Source organism: Salvelinus fontinalis, chromosome 18 (assembly GCF_029448725.1).
Source record: "Salvelinus fontinalis isolate EN_2023a chromosome 18, ASM2944872v1, whole genome shotgun sequence".
NCBI classification, from domain to species: Eukaryota; Metazoa; Chordata; class Actinopteri; order Salmoniformes; family Salmonidae; genus Salvelinus; species Salvelinus fontinalis.
The window spans coordinates 6796170-6814950 of record NC_074682.1 but is presented as its reverse complement, the minus strand read 5'-3'; the positions used below and the strand labels follow the sequence as shown (position 1 = coordinate 6814950).

The 18781-nt window shown below is 41.9% G+C and overlaps 1 protein-coding gene across 7 annotated transcripts; it reads left to right on the top strand.

Moving 5' to 3' along the window:
* Positions 1 to 1052: 1052 nt before the first annotated feature.
* Positions 1053 to 18548, top strand: LOC129814865 (zinc finger protein 316-like). 7 transcript variants are annotated; one of them, XR_008753366.1, is made up of 8 exons: positions 1414 to 2528; positions 3250 to 3659; positions 6548 to 6745; positions 9102 to 9219; positions 9322 to 9370; positions 9551 to 13601; positions 13774 to 13822; positions 14553 to 18548. XR_008753366.1 is itself a non-coding variant. In XM_055867970.1 (2 exons), exons 1-2 carry the CDS (start codon positions 2351 to 2353, stop codon positions 4125 to 4127), a joined length of 1056 nt encoding a protein of 351 aa, XP_055723945.1. In that variant the 5' UTR covers positions 1671 to 2350; the 3' UTR covers positions 4128 to 6122. The 7 variants fall into 7 exon arrangements, 1 of the variants encoding a protein (XP_055723945.1); XR_008753369.1 differs by lacking the exon at positions 6548 to 6745 and having other exon boundaries at positions 1419 to 2528; positions 9551 to 10892; positions 13539 to 13649; XR_008753368.1 differs by lacking the exon at positions 6548 to 6745 and having other exon boundaries at positions 1420 to 2528; positions 9551 to 10892; positions 13539 to 13601.
* Positions 18549 to 18781: the final 233 nt, after the last annotated feature.

Below are 18781 nucleotides of genomic sequence, written 5' to 3'. Positions count from 1 at the left end.
GAACACATTAACTATCCTTAACCTAGAAGTACAGTGTAACACACTTAACTTTTATATCTTATGTTTAACTCTGCATTGTTGGAAAAGGACCTGTAAGTAAACGTTTTACTGTTAATCTACACCTGTTGTCTACGAAGCATGTGACAAATAAAATGTGATTTCGATAGCCACTGCAGAGAAGCTCAATCCCCAATCAAGATGGTGCTACCCATGCCTATCCAATCCTTTCCGATACATTCTTGAATAGATGTATCTATAGAGCCTCACAGTGGAGGTGTTAACCTATAGAGGAAAAATAGGGAAATGGGTCCAATTGTTTTTCTAGCATTCATTTTTCACACGGGGGATTTTAGAAATACTCCAAAGGCTGTGTTTTGTGTAGGCGTATGTACCCAGGTGTGATGTTTTGATTACCATGTAAATCTGTCTCGGACATGGTGACTTATCAATATAGTTGGCTCTATTTACTCTGATTTGAAAATGCTAATTAGTGTCAAAGCAGACATCATGCAAAACTTCAAATCCCTGCAAGCTCCTGCATGTAATCTCTAGCTGACATCTTAGCTAACAGGTATTGTGTCAATTTAAAACTTGCACAAAACAGTTCACAGAATTGTCCATTTTAAAGAAATGTAGCCAATTTATGAATTACTACATTTAACTAGCTAATACAGATATTCTTACCTTTGCATCGATTCGGCAGTCTGGCCCAGATCGTGGCATTTGGGGTAAATACAGCTGAATATATTGACAAATCACCTTTTCCTAGAAATTTACAAGGCTATCAAGACGTCATGCCAGGGTAAGCCTACATGAAACACATACCTTATTTTAAGGGTTTCTAAAATCCCCTATGGAAAAAACGATTGGAACCATTTCCCTGTTAGATCACTAGGTTTTATGGGTATTATGAGATACTATGGTACTCTAATAATCTATTGTATTCCATGTGCTAATTCATTTGTCTCTGATGGTACAATTATTTCAACTGCCCCAGGTTCTCAGGTACTTACGGTAACTAACAGCGGGCCAATTTCTGATTTCGTCACCAGCAAGCGTCAAATTCTCAAAGCGTTTTGTTGTGTCGAAGATTATCTATTATATTGACAAGATGGTCTACAGACCGCTTTAACAATGGAAATACATGGAAACATTCTAGATCTAGCCCATGATTTAATGTAGAAAACATCACAGGAGGTTGGTGGCCCCTTATTTGGGGAACACGGGCTGGTGGTAACAGCTGGAGCGGTATAAGTGGAATGGTATTGTAATACAACAGGAAGGGAGCAGGTCTCGAATCTAGCCCGAAGTCCAGTGTGCTATCGACTGTGCCCCAAAAACATGTCCTTGCTCAAGCGGCAGTGTCGATATCCACGCTTATAAACCCAGGTTCGTTTCAATTTGTTTGCTGTTCCATTCCAGCCATTATTATGAGCCGCCATTCCCTCAGCAGCCTCCACTGATTTCAATAAACAACCAGAAGTTGGAACCGGTTCAGGGAACGAAAGTGATCTCTAGTGTTCCAGAACAGAACCGTTATACTGAAATCTTGAGAACCGGTTAATGTTATTTTTTGTTCCAAAAAACATTCCTAATGTCTAGTATACAATTCTGTAATTCAGTGAAGTTATGACGCTAGTAATAGCCTAAACCAAACGTGTCAAAGTAATTCCACGGAGGGTCGAGTTTCTAAAGAATTCCCTTCACCTGGTTATCTAGGTTTTATTTGAAAGGAAAAACCAAAAAACCTACAGACCCTCGGTCGTCCGCTTCAAGCCAAGCCTCCGCCATGTCCACTCCTTTCTCTCTCCCCACCCGTGAAATTTCAGTCGCATCTCAACCCTGTACTTATTTGTCCATCAAACATGTAGACAACTAGTTTACCCGTGACATAGCAAGCTGCTCTAGCCACGCTAATTGGTGGAGTAATTTAATTAGCTAAAATGTAAAACTGTTGATTTCACGGGTACAAAATTAAGGAAAAGGAACTATAAGAACCGTTACTTTTTTTGCGGTTCAGAACTTTTATGCTGGTTGGGCCACTGGGACAGGACGAAATATATAGGGGTTCTGGTCAGAGAAGAACGATTGGAAACCGTTAACAACCTAAGCATTATGAAACGTCCATTAGATGAAATAACGCTCAACTATCAAAATAGCAATTCACTTTTATCTTGACCAAATTCGACACTCTCGTTGCCCCTCATAACAAACAAAAAAAGAATACTCACTTGACACTTGGTCTGCTTAACGCTATAAATCTGGGCGGAGTCGAACCTCCCGCTTCGCCTCTTTCCTCTCTGCTTGTGTTTAGCGGGTTAACGTGCCCTGGCTGCCATCGAACCTCAAAATGACGAAATTACAGTTTCTAAATGTATATTTGACAGAAAGATTGATGTTAGCTGCCCAGGATATATATAAGCAAGTGGAAGAGACCATATTAGAATACAAGGAGGAAATATTCCAGGGAAAGCGAGAGAATGATAAACTGAGACGCAAGCTTCACGAAAATGGGATTCCATGGCCAGGTTAGTAGCTAGCTTGCTCTAAGAAAATTACCTAGGGGTTTATAGGCGATAATTTGTTAAAAACTGGGCCAAGGTGTTCGGAGCATGCTTAGATGCCTAATTAACACAGGTGGTCGCCTCTGTCTAATGTAAACAAGCGCTGTAACATGAAAATATGGCATTGTGGGAATCCTAACCTTATAAAGGTGTGTAGAAATGTAACCTTTAGTTTTTTGACAATTCTTTATCGCTGATATGAAAGATAAGGGCCTAATGTTAACAAAACCGTACCACACCACGCATCACTTAACGTTCAGACCGATTCGGGGCTCTTAATAACAAATCCTCCGGACAGAAGATACATTCGTGAATAGACGCTATAGTTAGCGTCTATGAATAGGCTAGTAGATAGCTAACGTTAGCTGACTAGCAAGTTGTGCTAGCGAGGATAATAAGCACACATGTCATTTGCTATTTTATCTGAAATACACCGTTATGCTTCACCTAACCAACAATTCATGTGCCATATGCCAGTGGCTATTTTGGCAAATTAGCTCTTTATCTGCAGAGACTGCTAGCTAGCATTCATGCCTAGCAAATCCCATAGTTGTCAATACATTCTGTGTATTCTGTTTCTCGCTAGCTATGAGTTGGTTAACTCAGAACTGGGTGGTAGCAGGTCGTGATGCTCAAGTAAAGGTGCCTAGCTAACAACACTACATTTTCCCTTCTTGACTTTCAGACCTAGAGACATTTTCTCCTGTAGAATCTGAGGAGGAGGAGGAGGAGGAGGGAGCCATTGGGCATAAGCAGGAACCAAACCCTGGACAGACTTTGGAGAAACAGGATGGAAGGGCCAGAAGGGAGGAAAAGCTGTTCAGGGGACTGGCCCCTCTGTCTAGATTCACTCCTTCTAATGGAAATGATGACTATGATCAGAACCCACCTCAACCCACCTCACATCAGTTCCAAATACAAACTCACACTGGGAAGACTATAGAGGGAGGCTTTCTATCAAGCTCAACAACCTCCAATCCAATCAAAACAGAGACTGATAGATTGGGCGTCTGTCCATTAGGTGATCCATCAAGTGACCCAAATACTTTCTCTTCAGGGAACCTCGACCTTTTGGCAGCACAGAGTGAGAACAGTGTAAGTATGATGGGGGTGGAAGGTGGTGACGAACTATTGTCAGGATTTGAAGCTCTACAGATACCGCTACACACGGAAAATTCAAATTCCCTTCAAATCCACCACGACACATCATTGTGTTGCAAGGTGTGTGGGAAACCCTGTAGACACATGGGCCATTTAAATGCACATGTGCGAATGCACACGAAAGAGAAGCCATTTCTCTGTGGCTTGTGTGGTAAGTCCTTTAGCTCGTCTGGGAGGTTGAAAGGCCACCAGAGGATTCACACAGGGGAGAAGCCCTACCAGTGCCAGATCTGTAGGAAACGTTTCAATCAGACAGCGCACCTGAAGGTACACCTGAGAGTCCACACAGGGGAGAAACCATTTAGTTGTCCCGTCTGTGGGAAAAGCTTCAGTCAATCCAACAAGGTGAAAAGACACCTTGTGACACATTCTAGAGATGGTTCGTTCCTACCAGGCCTATAACGGAGATGTTTGTTTAAGGAAGTGAAATGTACATGATGGGAGTTCCAATTCTATTTCAAATCCATTCTGGTGTAGGAAATGTTTAGGCTACTGGTTTATAATAAGGATTTTAATATGTCTTCCCAACCATACAATGCATTCGAAAAGTATTCAGACCCCTTCACTTTTTTCACTTTTTGTTACGTGACAGCTTTGTTCTAAAAATTGATTAAATACAATTTCCTCATCAACCTACACACAATACCCCATAATGAAAAAGTGAAAACAGGTTTTTAGAAAATAATAAACTGTAATACCTTATTTATATAAGGTCCCACAGTTATCAGTGCATGTCAGAGCAAAAACCAAGCCATGAGGTCGAAGGAATTGTCCGTAGATCTCCGAGACAGGATTGTGTCGAGTCACAGATCTGGGGAAGGGTACCAAAAAATGTCTGCAGCATTGAAGGTCCCCAAGAAGTGGCCTCAATCATTCTTAAATGGAAGAGGTTTGGAACCACCAAGACTCTTCCTAGAGCTGGCCGCCTGGCCAAACTGAGCAATTGGGGGAGAAGGGCCTTGGTCAGGGAGGTGACCAAGCACCCGATGGTCACTGACAGAGCTCCAGAGTTCCTCTGTGGAGATGGGAGAACCTTCCAGAAGGACAACCATCTCTGCAGAACTCCACCAATCAGGCCTTTATGGTAGAGTGGCCAGACAGAAGCCACTCCTCAGTAAAATGCACATGACAGCCCGCTTGGAGTTTTCCAAAAGGCATCTAAAGGACACTCAGACCATGAGAAACAAGATTCTCTGGTCTGATGAAACCGAGATTGAACCCTTTTGCCTGAATGCCAAGCGTCACATCTGGAGGAAACCTGGCACAATCTCTACGGTGAAGCATGGTGGTGGCAGCGTCATGCTGTGGGGATGTTTTTCCAGCAGCAGGGACTGGGAGACTAGTCAGGATCGAGGGAAAGATGAACGGAGCAAAGTACAGAGATCCTTGATGAAAACCTGCTCCATAGCGCTCAGGACCTCAGACTGGTGCAAAGGTTTACCTTCCAACAGGCCAACGACCAACACAGCCAAGAAAGACAACACAGGATTGATTGGCTTCAGGACAAGTCTCTGAATGTCCTTGAGTGACCTAGCCAGAGCCTGGACTTGAACCCGATCGAACATCTCTGGAGAGACCTGACAATAGCTGTGCAGCGACGCTCCCCATCCAACCTGACAGAGCTTGAGAGGATCTACAGAGAAGAATGGGAGAAACTCTCCAAATACAGGTGTGCCAAGCTTGTTGCATCATACCCAAGAAGACTCGAGGCTGTAATCGCTGCCAAAGGTGCTTCAACAAAGTCCTGAGTAAAAGGTCTGAAGACTTTTGTAAATGTGGTATTTCAGTTTTTTCTTTTGATAAATTTGCAAAAATGTATAACCTGTTTTTGTTTCATCAATATGAGGTATTGTGTGTAGATGAGGGGTAAACAAACAGTTTAATCAATTTTAGAATAAGGCTGTAGCGTAACAAGATGTGGGAAAAGTCAAGGGGTCTGAATACTTTACGAATGCACTGTATTACCTCAATGGCATTGTCTATGTGAAGTAACTTTCAAGTTTATTATTATTTTTAAATTGGTAAGCCTACAAGTACAGAAATATAATTTCCTGTAATACATTTTGTTAGTCAAAGGACTCAAACATCCAAACTATTCTCTTCATTGACTGACATCTATTGGTAGTGCATTTCAATGTTATTTACTTTGAATATTCTTCAAGCATTTGACTCCTTTCACACTGTATTTTGATACCTTTTGAAAAATCTAAATAATGCTATTTTGTCATTTTAGGCCTTTAGGCAAGTAGCCTAGTGTAGGCTAATGACCTTCATAAACAGAAGTGCAATGTGATCTTGGTGAAAACAGTTATTGGACAGTTGGATGTGAATGGGATGTTTTGGAAATTTTTGTGTTGTGTATTTTGGTAAATAAAGGTCAGAATTGTTTAAACAAAACATCAGCTTTTTTTCGTTTTTATTTAGTGGTGGGTGTTTGGATGGTAGTCGTCCCTTAAAATGTTAAGCCTAGATGTCAAGAAGGTTTTAGAATCTGCAAAGTTGGGTGAATGATGGTAGCTGCTGATTCAATGCCAAGAAACAACGTTCCAAAGTGGGAAAGCTTCATAATCACTCAATCAGCTTCACAGTGGTCGGTTGACTTAAAATATGCCTTTAGTCGAGTTCAGTATTTAGAACGTATAGAATCTATTCTGGGAACAGACAACTATACAGACTATGTCTGGTTTTGTGGCCTATCCACCACCTCAACTGTTCACCCCTCTTCTAAATTGTGAGGTCCCCCCAGAAAATGTTAAACCATTCATAATAAATGTAATGATCAAGAAAGTCTTGTATATATTTTCTACCTATGTGGGTTCCAGGACTATGAGAACACTGACTTCTGGTGCTGTGCGGTGTGGAAGGAAAGCAAGGAGGAGGTGGAGGATGTGTTTCCCAGTACCTGGGTGGTGGGCAAGAAGGTCATTTCACCTCCAGTCAATGGCAGGAAAGTCCTGAAAGACACAAGCCAGGAGCAAATTGGACAGCATATGACCTTGTTAAAGTCAAACTATTCTCAGGTACTGAAGCATCTAACCCACCACGTACAGTGCATTCGGAAAGTATTCAGACCCCTTGACTTTTTCCACATTTTGTTACATTACAGCCTTATTCTAAAATCGATTAAATCGTTTTTTTCCCTCATCAATTTACAAAAATACCCCATAATGACAAAGTAAAACAGGTTGTTAGAAATTTTAGCAAATGTATAAAAAAACAACTGAAATATCACATTTACATAAGTATTCAGACCATTTACGCAGTACTTTAAAGCAATTATGGCGGCGATTACAGCCTCCAGTCTTCTTGGGTATGACGCTACAAACTTGGCACACCTGTATTTGGGGAGTTTCTCACATTCTTCTCTGCAGATCCTCTCAAGCCCTGTCAGGTTGGATGGGGAGCGTCACTCCACAGCTATTTTCAGGTCTCTTCAGAGATGTTCGATTGGGTTCAAGTCTGGGCTCTGGCTGGGCCACTCAAGGACATTCAGAGACTTGTCCCGATGCCACTCCTGTATTGTCTTGGCTTTGTGCTTTGGGTTGTTGTCCTGTTGGAAGGTGAATCTCCGCCTCAGTTTGAGGTCCTGAGCGCTCTGGAGCAGGTTTTCACAAGGATCTCTCTGTACTTTGCTCCATTCATCTTTCCCTCGATTCTGATTAGTCTCTCAGTCCCTGCCACTGAAAAACATCCTCACAGCATTATGCTGCCACCAACATGCTTCACCGTATGGGATGGTGCCAGGTTCCTCCAGAATTGATGCTTGGCATTCAGGCAAAAGGGTTCAATCTTGGTTTCATCAGACCAGAGAATCTTGTTTTTCATGGTCTGAGTCAAAGCGGGCTATCATATGCCTTTTACTGAGGAATGGCTTTCGTTCTACCATAAAGGCCTGATTGGTGGAGTGTTGTAGAGATGGTTGTCCTTCTGGAAGTTTCTCCAATCTCTGGAAGTTTCTCCAATCTCCACAGAGGAACTCTGGACATCTGTCAGTGGCCATCGGGTTCTTGGTCACCTCTCTGACGAAGGCCCTTCTCCCCGGATTGCTCAGTTTGGCCGGTCGACCAGCTCTAGGAAGAGTCTTGGTGGTTACAAAATTCTTCCATTTAAGAATGATTGAGGCCACTTCTTGGGGACCTTCAATGCTGCAGACATTTTTGTTACCCTTCCCCAGATCTGTGCCTCGACACAATCCTGTCTCGAAGCTCTACAGACAATTCCTTCGACCTCATGGCTTGGTTTTTGCTCTGACATGCATGAAAATGTAATTATGTTGAAACCATTGGAAATATAACTGATGCGTGCCACTGCACTGTACGGAGATTATGAGGTGCAAGTCTCGCTCTGTTTGCTACAAATATACACTACTGTTCAAAAGTTTGGGGTCACTTAGAAATGTCCTTGTTTTTGAAAGAAAAGAGTGCACCGAGGCCTCTCACTCTTAATATTCTGGTTAGAGCCAGTTTGCGCTGTTCTGTGAAGGGAGTAGTACACAGCGTTATACGAGATCTTCAGGACAGGTTTATTGTTTCTTTAATCAGAACTACAGTTTTCAGCTGTGCTAACATAATTGCAAAAGGGTTTTCTAATGATCAATTAATTAGCCTTATAAAATTATGAACTTGGATTAGCTAACACAACGTGCCATTGGAACACAGGAGTGACGGCTTCTGATAATGAGCCTCTGTACGTCTATGTAGATATTCCATAAAAAATCAGCCGTTTCCAGCTACAATAGTCATTTACAACATTAACAATGTCTACACTGTATTTCTGATCAATTTCATGTTATTTTAATGGACAAAAAAATGTGCTTTTCTTTCAAAAACAAGGACATTTCTAAGTGACCCCAAACTTTTGAACGGTGGTGTATGTTGTAACTAACACAAATCTTAAAGGGATAGTTTGATATTTTTGCAATTAACCCCTTTTTACCTTTTTTCACTCTTGAGTAAGTAGGACAAAGGGCGTAATTCCCCAAATCGCTCACTATCAGAAATATTTAAAATGAACTAAAGTAAATCTCACTTTTAAAAGTTAATATTCTGTTAACTCTTACCCAAATAATGTTGACTCATCTTATACAGGTATTTGTGGCCAAAGTATAAATTGGATAGAAAAAACAATAAAAAAAAAAACACCTCAAACTTCTATCTCAAACTGACTGTTTCAAAATTGCTTGCTATTTCCTCATAGAGGATGATGTCAGTAAATGTAAGATATACAAATATTACCTTATTTGAGGTCACTGAATAAGATACAATTATGCTGGTCCCTCTAGTTTTGTTTACGCCAAGGCTTGGTCATATACTATTGGTTAACAACCAATTCTCAAAATGCTTTAAATACAGCCCGAGCTACTCTGTATGGTTTCAGAATCTCTGGAGGAGTGTGAAGGGTACAGTAGGTCCAGTGATGAGCTGACTGTCAACGGAGACAACACGTGAGCCCAACGCGTAGACGAAGAGGAAGACGGGCGAGGGACATGTTACTGGTCAGTGTGAGACGTCCAAAACATAGACGTTGATTAATTAGGATTGTTTATGTAGAACAGTGTGTTTAACTAACATTTGATTTCCATAAACTTTTACAAAAGACACTGGGCAGATACCTCAAGGAGGACCCCATGGAGATGGGACACACAGGTGAGAGAATGTTTCGATTGTATTCGGCCACTGTTTTACTTTCACTGTACTAGCTATATGTATGAAACACAATTTTGTAGTGTTACATGAAGTGTAAGTGTACTCATACATGTATACTCATTGGCTGTTTGTTGAAAGTTGTGGCAGGTTCATCAAACTCCCCTCTGCTCTCCTCTTCAGAAACGTTCAACTCTGGAACCCTGGAGGAAAGTTCTGCAGTTCTAGAAGCAGAACCTCATCTCGATCCCTACATCTACCAGTGTTCTTTCCCATTGGTTTGCCACACACATGGTCTATGTCAGTTTGAGGCGCTGTACACTACATGACCAAAAGTATGTAGAACATCTCATTCCAAAATCACGGGCATTAATATGGAGTTGGTCCCCTCCTTTGCTGCTATAACAGCCTCCACTCTTCCAGGAAGGCTTTCTACTAGATCAGGTATTCCCAAACTGGGGTACGCGTACCCCTGCCGTCGAGAGTACGCCAACTAAAAAAAGTAATTCACATTTATTAAAAAGCAAGGTGAATCTGTACTGATGGCGCAAAGGCCATAACAGGGAGACATAGTGGAGTGGTAACGCTCGTGCAAGCAGTTGCTCCCGACACCACTTGGGTACACATCCACCGAGAGGCTTTTGCTGCCAAGGGAATGCCTGGCAACGTGAAAGACATTTTGGACACTACAGTGAAAATGGTTAACTTTGTTAAAGCAAGGCCCCTGAACTCTCGTGTATTTTCTGCACTATGCAATGATAAGGGCAGCGACCATGTAACGCTCGTTATCAAGGGGCAAAGTATTGACACTTTTTTTTTTTATTGAGAGGCGAGCTTAAAGTTTTGACTGACCATAATTTTCACTTGTCTGACCGCTTGCATGATGATGAGCTTCTCATACGATTGGTCTATCTGGGTGATGTTTTTTCTCACCTGAATGATCTGAATCTAGGATTACAGGGACTCCGCAACTATATTCAATGTGCAGGACAAAATTGAGGCTATGATTAGGGAAGTTGGAGCTCTTCTCTGTCTGCATTAACAAGGACAACACACAGGTCTTTCCATCATTGTATTATTTTTTTGTGTGCAAATGAACTCAAGCTTACGGACAATGTCAAATGTGATATAGTGAAGCACCTGAGGGAGTTGGGTGCGCAACTACGCAGGTACTTAACCAAAACGGATGACAGAAACAACTGGTTTCGTTATCCCTTTCATACCCTGCCTCCAGTCCACTTACCGATATCTAAACAAGAGAGACTCATCGAAATTGCAACAAGCGGTTCTGTGAAAATTGAATTTAATCAGAAAGCCACTGACAGATTTCTGGATTGGGCTGCGCTCAGAGTATCCTGCCTTGGCAAATCACGCTGTTAAGACACTGATGCCCTTTGCAACCACCTACGTATGTGAGAGTGGATTCTCGGCCCTCACTAGCATGAAAACTAAATACAGGCACAGACTGTGTGTGGAAAATGATTTAAGACTGAGACTCTCTCCAATACAACCCAACATTGCAGAGGTATGTGCATCCTTTCAAGCACACCGTTCTCATTAACCCGTGGTGAGTTATTCACACTTTTCGATGAACAAATAAGGTTTTATATATAAGATGGTTAAATATTATTATTATTTGTGCCCTGGTCCTGTAAGAGCTGTTTGTCACTTCCCACGAGCCAGGTTGTGACAAACTCACACTCATTCTTATGTTTAATAAATGTATCGTATAGTGTGTGTGTGGCAGGCTTGATGGCAAAAAACAAATAGAGTCAATTAGAGTGCACTGACCTTGGTGCTAGAGGGGGTACACAGCTGGAGGTTGAATGTTTGAAGGGGTACGGGACTATAAAAACGTTTGGGAACCACTGCACTAGATGTTAGAACATAGCTTTGGGGACTTGCGTCCATTTAGCCTCGAGCAGTAGTGAGGTTGAGCACTGATGTTGGGCGATTAGGGTTGGCTCGCAGTCGGCGTTCCAGTTCATCCCAAAGGTGTTCGATGGAGTTAAGGTAAGGCCAGTCAAGTTCTTCCACGGCAATCTCGATAAACAATTTCTGTATGGACCTCGCTTTGTTCCCGACAAACAGTTATTGTGCTGACATAGCTTCCAGAGGCAGTTTGGAACTCGGTAGTGAGTGTTGCAACCGAGGACAGACGATTTTTACGAGCTTCAGCACTCGGCGGTCCAGTTCTGTGAGCTCGTGTGGCCTACCGATTAACGGCTGAGCCGTTGTTGCTCCTAGATGTTTCAACCTCACAATAACAGCCCTTACAGTTGACCGTGGCAACTCCAGTAGGGCAGAAATTTGACGAACTGACTTGGAAAGGTGGCATCCTATGACTGTGGCACGTTGAAAGTCACTGAGCTCTTCAGTAAGGCCATTCTGTTGCCAGTGTTTGTCTGTGGAGATTGCAAGGCTGTGTGCTCGATTTTATCAACCTGTCAGCAACGGGTGTGGCTGAATCCACTAATTTGAAGGGGTGTCCACATACTTTTATATATACAGTTGAAGTCAGAAGTTTACATACACCTTAGCCAAATACATTTAAATTCAGTTTTTCACAATTCCTGACATTTAATCCTAGTAAAGAATCCCTGTTTTAGGTCAGTTAGATCACCACTTCATTTTTCAGAATGTGAAATGTCAGAATAACAGTAGAGAGAATGAATTATTTCAGCTTTTTATTTCTTTCATCACATTCCCAGTGGGTCAGAAGTTTACATACACTCAATTAGTATTTGGTAGCATTGCCTTTAAATTGTTTAACTTGGGTCAAATGTTTTGTGTAACCTTCCACAAGCTTCCCACAATAAGTTGGGTGAATTTTGGCCCATTCCTCCTGACAGAGCTGGTGTAACTGAGTCAGGTTTGTAGGCCTCCTTGATCGCACACGCTTTTTCAGTTCTGCCCACACATTTTCTATGGGATTGCGGTCAGGGCTTTGTGATGGCCACTCCAATACCTTAACTTTGTTGTCCTTAAGCCATTTTGCCACAACTTTGGCAGTATGCTTGGGGTCATTGTCAATTTGGAAGACCCATTTGCAACCAAGCTTTAACTTCCTGACTGATGCCTTGATGTTGCTTCAATATATCTACATAATTTTCCTCCCTCATGATGCCATCTATTTTGTGAAGTGCACCTGTCCCTCCTGCAGCAAAGCACCCCCACAACATGATGCTGCCACCCCTGTCCTTCACGGTTGGGATGGTGTTCTTCGGCTTACAAGCCTCCCCCTTTTTCCTCCCAACATAACGATGGTCGTTATGGCCAAACAGTTCTAATTTTGTTTCATCAGACCAGTTGACATTTCTCCAAAAAGTACGATCTTTGTCCCCATGTGCAGTTGCAAACCGTACTCTGGCTTTTTTATGGCAGTTTTTGAGCAGTGGCTTCTTGCTTGCTGATCGGCCTTTCAGGTTATGTCAATATAGGACTCGTTTTACTGTGGATATAGATACTTTTGTACCTGTTTCCTCCAGCATCTTCACAAGGTCCTTTGCTGTTGTTCTGGGATTGATTTTCACTTTTCGTACCAAAGTACGTTCATCTCTAGGAGACAGAACGCGTCTCCTTTCTGAGCGGTATGACGGCTGCATGGTCCCATGGTGTTTATACTTGCGTACTATTGTTTGTACAGATTAACGTGGTACCTTCAGGCATTTGGAAATTGCTCCCAAGGATGAACCAGACTTGTGGAGGTCTACAATTTTTTTTCTGAGGTCTTGGCTGATTTCTTTTTATTTTCCCATGATGTCGAGCAAAGAGGAACTGAGTTTGAAGGTAGGCCTTGAAATACACCCACAGGTACACCTCCAAATGACTCAAATGATGTCAAGTAGCCTATCAGAAGCTTCTAGAGCATGACAGAATTTTCTGGAATTTTCCAAGCTGTTTAAAGGCACAGTGAACTTAGTGTATGTAAACTTCTGACCCACTGGAATTGTGATTAAGTGAAATAATCTGTCTGTAAACAATTGTTGGAAAAATTACTTGTGTCATGCACAAAGTAGATGTCCTAACCGACTTGCCAAAACTATAGTTAAAGAAATTTGTGGAGTGGTTGAAAATCAATTTTTAATGGCTCCAACCTAAGTGTATGTAAACTTCCGACTTCAACTGTATAGTGTATATGTTCTGATCAGCCTCTTTTGTGTTATTCAAGCCTTGACGACTCATTCAACGAGGAGAGCTACCTCAGAGGGTGGACCACACTCTTCTACCTCATGTAAGACAGGCACAGTCTAATGGGACTGTGTGAATGTCCCATATGAGGGTATTGATATGTTTAATAATACATATTAATACATTACACATTTTATTGTATATAGTTGAAGAGAATGCATCATCCTTCTGTATGTGATTTACGTCCTTGCTAATTCCACTCTTGCTTTTTTTAGGGGATGCGGTTTTTCCTTCCTCACAGTCCAGAGAGGGAGCATACCTAAGGTATGTGCTGCAGCTGAAGAATGTAACCTTGGCACTACCAATGCCAAAGCAGATAGATAAGTGCTGTGGAATTAAATGTCCTCCCTCTGAAAAATGATTTGTGTGTTTTTAGTGGACAGGATATGATGGGAAACCTTTTGAATCCAACCAAAAGTTTTCCTCTTCCAAATGACCGACTATAACGTTTATTTATTCAATCTGGTCAGTCACACAGAAATGCTTATGGCCTGTGTCGCGGAACCACATTAGACCTATTCCATGTTTAAAAGCCATTTCCATTGAGCATGCTTTTCTGTCCAGGTGTAGGTTTAATCAGGATCTGGGGAAAATGGCCCATAAAGATACAATTCCATTGTACCACATTCTGACTCCTCCAGAGTTTCAGGAGATGGTCCTGGATCTGCTGTTGGAAATCAGTCAGTCAGTGAAGGAGCTGGTAGGATGGGGGGGGGGGGGGGGGGGAGTTCTGTAACACTGGGATTCTACTGATGGTTCTTGACCTGGAACAGACTTCCAGTTTGATGTGTGTAGAATCTTGGAAGACATGGCCAACCTGGGGAGAGTTCTAGAGCCTCCGGAGGTAGCTGGCCAGATGCTATGTGGATCTGCAGAGGAGCATAGAATGACAAACTGGCATCAATGAATTTACCTCGACTTAAAGTTGTAGGTGTAACTCCAATACATATTGAATAATACATTTTTTGGTCGTTTTTTTTGGTATGTTTTTCAGAAACAGTTTCTGAGTAGGATCGGTGGGAACACGTTGAGGGACAATGTCACCGGAGTGATGGAGAAGTGGACACACACTGGCTAAAATACTGTTGTAGTCCTGTGTAAATCTCTTTTTCTGTGAGTGCTATTTGATGGGTAACAGTGTTCTCGTACTAGGCTGATAACCAATGAACTGATGAGCAACTTCAACATGAAAGGAAGGAAATGGACCAAGAAGAGTTCTCACACACTCTCTGAGCAAAATCTTTATTGGTAAGAGTATATGAGCAGAGTGGAGCGGTCTGAAATAAAGCTTATCGCTCACTGAGCCAGCGCTCCACATTCTTTACAACCACACTGCAAAAAACGTTCCTCAAACACAGAAGGGAAAAAACGCTGCTCAAAATTTACTCCATTCATTCAAATCACCATTTCACCAACACCCATCTATTTTTGTGACTACCTAGACCTACCATTTGCTTGTGAAATATTGAAACCAGATGAAGGAAAAAGGAAACCGCACACTGCTCTTGATAGTATCACCAATATTTAATAAGTTTACATATCGGCCTCACGGCCTTCGTCAGAGCTTTTGTGATTTTTGTTTAATTTGCACCTTATGTAGAACTGGCCCCACCCACATCCGTTCTACACATCGAATGGGGTTTGAGGCAAAGCACTCCCTCTTGCTCTTGGTCCTCATTTTTGTAAGTTACCTTGATTTTGCACCTGTATGTTTTGATCAGTTTCTTTATGATAATATCTAACGAACTCCATGACAGTAGCTAAAGCAAAGGGGCTATAGCAGCACACAAGTAGACTTCAAATGCATGCTGGGCCCGGGTATGCCCTAAACTAGTGAAGTGAATTGAGAACTACTGGAGTTAAATTGGAGCGTACAAGGCTGCGACGATCCAGCCTTTGGGGAAACTCACGCTCGCTTCAGTCAAATTGGACACGCTCTGCTCCGCTCATATACTCTAAGAGTTACACAGCAAATTAGAAAATAATGTTACCGCAGTAGTTCTGCATGACATGTTATGTGATTGAATGAGCAGTAGTAGGCTATTATGTCTTCAATGCCCTATCCGATTATCATTTTATGTGCCAAGTTTAAGTGACATTCTTTTTCTATTGTCTTACATGTGATTAGGGTTTCAACGGGTATATTGCTGGTAACTTTTGCAAACTTTAAAAAAAAATGTAAATGTATCACATGACATCTAGTGTCCTTTTTGGGTACTTGAGCTCATGACATGCGTCTAATTATTCTGGCCCTCAAGATTATTACAAAAATAGAATGACTAAGCTGTAAAACTTTATCCTAAATATAAACCATTAACTTGGTGAATACCGTTGGTGTTTAATAGGATTTCAACATGAAATATCCTTTGTTTTACACATTTGACTATGTCAATATGTCTTGGTTTTAAATGTTTTGGCACAAATGGTGGCAGTTGTGAAAAAATCAATAGTTGGAAGAGTTGCAGAGTTACTTGAAAATAATGCCATTGTTAAATAGATGTTATTTATTAATTAGGCTATTTTCTCTTTATCCATATTGTCTATCTAATAGAAACTCATGGACAAAGAATATATACTTTCTATGTGTATATATACAGTACCAGTCAAAAGTTGACACCTATTCTTTCCAGGGTTTTTATTTTTACTATTTTCCACATTGTAAAATAATAGTGAAGACAAAACTATGAAATAACACCAATGGAATCATGTAGTAACCAAAAAAAGTTGTACAAATTAAAATATGTTTTATATTTGAGATTCTTCAAAGTAGCCACCCTTTGCCTTGATGACAGCTTTGCACACACTTGGCATGCTCTCCTCTCGAGGCGGGCAATTCAATGCAAGGTGCCCCCAGGCATCACACTCAAAACACCTCCTTTGGTCTCCATCTACCTGGGGTCGGTGGAGGCGGGTCGGATCTTCCCGGGCCATCTCTCCGCGTCCCTTTGGCCCCGCTGATGGTCGGTTTAGGATATACGGCAGTGAGGGTGTCCTCCCGTCCCATCGGATGGGTCCTCGGCCCGGCTCCCCTTCAGCAGGGCCTCTGCGTTCTGATGCGTCTCCACTGCTCCCACTGCTATCAACTCGTCCATGCTGATGCTGCATAAACATCAACCCTGATCTGACCACGTTATCCGAATGCCCACATTCTCCACCACTTGTGGCAGACCAGGGGGTTTGGTCAAGACGTTTACACAGATCAGACACAGACAAAATTGTATTAGCTCGGTTTCACGGATGCTTATTTCAAATAATAATAATAGGTCCTCCAGAATATTGTCTACTGGGCTCCGGGGTCTTGCTGTATCCTGTGGGGAACAAAACCGAACGCCCTCGTTTATCTCTTATACTGAGCATGACTATACAGAAGTAACCTCTCTTCCCCAGTCCCCACCCCCATGTGCTGCCCTTCTGTCAGCTTTATGGTACTCGTCCAGCTGGTGAGCAATCAGCCCCTTGATTACTCACCAACCACAATCAGCCCCAATTAGTCCTGGCCGGAGAGCCCTTCGAGACCTGGCACATCCTGCAGAGGGATCCATCGCCGCGTGATGTAGACTCCATCTGTCACCAGGCCTCGACGAGTCTCCCCCTGGTGGCCAACCTGCGGTACGCCACAATCCCTAATCCCTAACTACCTAGTGTTCTCTCCTCTCCGAACCTCTGCCTATATTCCAGACCTCATCATGATCACCCACCCATATGCCACTGAGTCTGCTGTCATGCACCTGATGGCCAACATACTGAATACGCCCCGGACAGACGTGGAGGGGGATGCCTACAAAAAAGTTGTAGGTATTATTTATTCCCTGCGGTAGTAGAATATGAATTAATTGGTAATGCCAGAGAAGTCGGTGTTTTGGAGGATATATGGGCACGGGTTTGTCTCGTGCCAGCAAACCGTGCCAATATATCCTCAACACCGAGGGCATTATCACTTTTATTCAACGGGTTACCAACATATCAAATAATGATTTACATATTTTTTTTTATTTTGATTAATTTATTCATACTATTTCATCCTTCCACAAGATATAGTCCCAACATAAATATAGGGTTGCTACCCAAGTAGGCTGGTCTTTCGTTCTATTGGTTCGGTTGCCAGAGACGTGACCCAGTCGTTCAGCCTGTTTGTTCTGTATCTATGGATGCGACCCAGTCGTTCGTTCTAAATGTTCCATTGCCATACTGGCTGGCAACGTTCTTATCGCTTGCTAGCTAGCCAACTACGGCTAACTTACAGTCACGTCAAACATTGCAGACAGAATAACAGCAAAATGGGTGCATTTGTGTTTAATCTGTTTTTAGCTACGTTTATTTACATACATCCATAACAATGAGCTAATGATACGCAGTTTTGCCTGGCATAGAAAATGTGCTTTCTCGTCAGGACACTGTTGTTCAGAGGAGCTAGCCAACAACACAGCTAACACAATCACTTCAAACTGAAGCTGGAAAGACGGCAAACTAACTGAATTTCGTTTGACCTGTTTTCTATTCACATTTCTTTGTATATATCCATAAACATTATGCCAGCTGATTCATGATTTCGACTGGCTGAGAAAAGCTGCCTGCTTGTCTGTCTCCTCTCGACTCCCAAGTTCATTACTATGGGACAGCTGGCTACCGAATTTCAATATTGATTTTTTTTTGCAAATGTCAGAGAGACAGACAGCAAGGTTTATACAACTCTTTTCTGTTGAAAATCAAATGCTAGTCTAAAAGAAATGGGAGATAATGTCTAGGTGGTTTTTATAGTGGAGATCAAGTTTATAAATTGCCTGGCTGGGCTGATGAGACCGTGGTTTGTCTGAGAGATTGAACAGAGTAAATAGGCATATCACCGTCATAGCTTTAGTCGGTGGTAACTTGTGGAATACTCAAGATTGCCAAAGGTGCTTCAACAAAGTACTGAGTAAAGGGTCTGAATACTTATTTAAATGTGATATTTCAGTTTTTTATTTTTAATACATTTGCAAACATTTCTGAATCTGTTTTTGCTTTGTCATTATGGGATATTGTGTGTAGATTGATGAGGATATATATTTTTTTAGCAATTTTTAGAAAGAGGCTGTAACGTAACAAAATGTGGAAAAAGTCAAGGGGTCTAAATACTTTCCCCAAATGCGCTATAGATTGCATTATCTGAGTCTGGTTATGACCCCTACATAAGAGTGTCAAAACCTACCACACAAGGCAAAACATTCCATTACACCATAGCCA

What these genes read in the sequence shown, in the direction of transcription:
- LOC129814865 (XM_055867970.1), top strand. Translation starts at nt 2,351, where the DNA reads ATGACGAAATTACAGTTTCTAAATGTATATTTGACAGAAAGATTGATG. An exon ending in AAATGGGATTCCATGGCCAG is followed by an intron (nt 2,529 to 3,249) that starts GTTAGTAGCTAG and finishes CTTGACTTTCAG; the next exon opens with ACCTAGAGACATTTTCTCCT.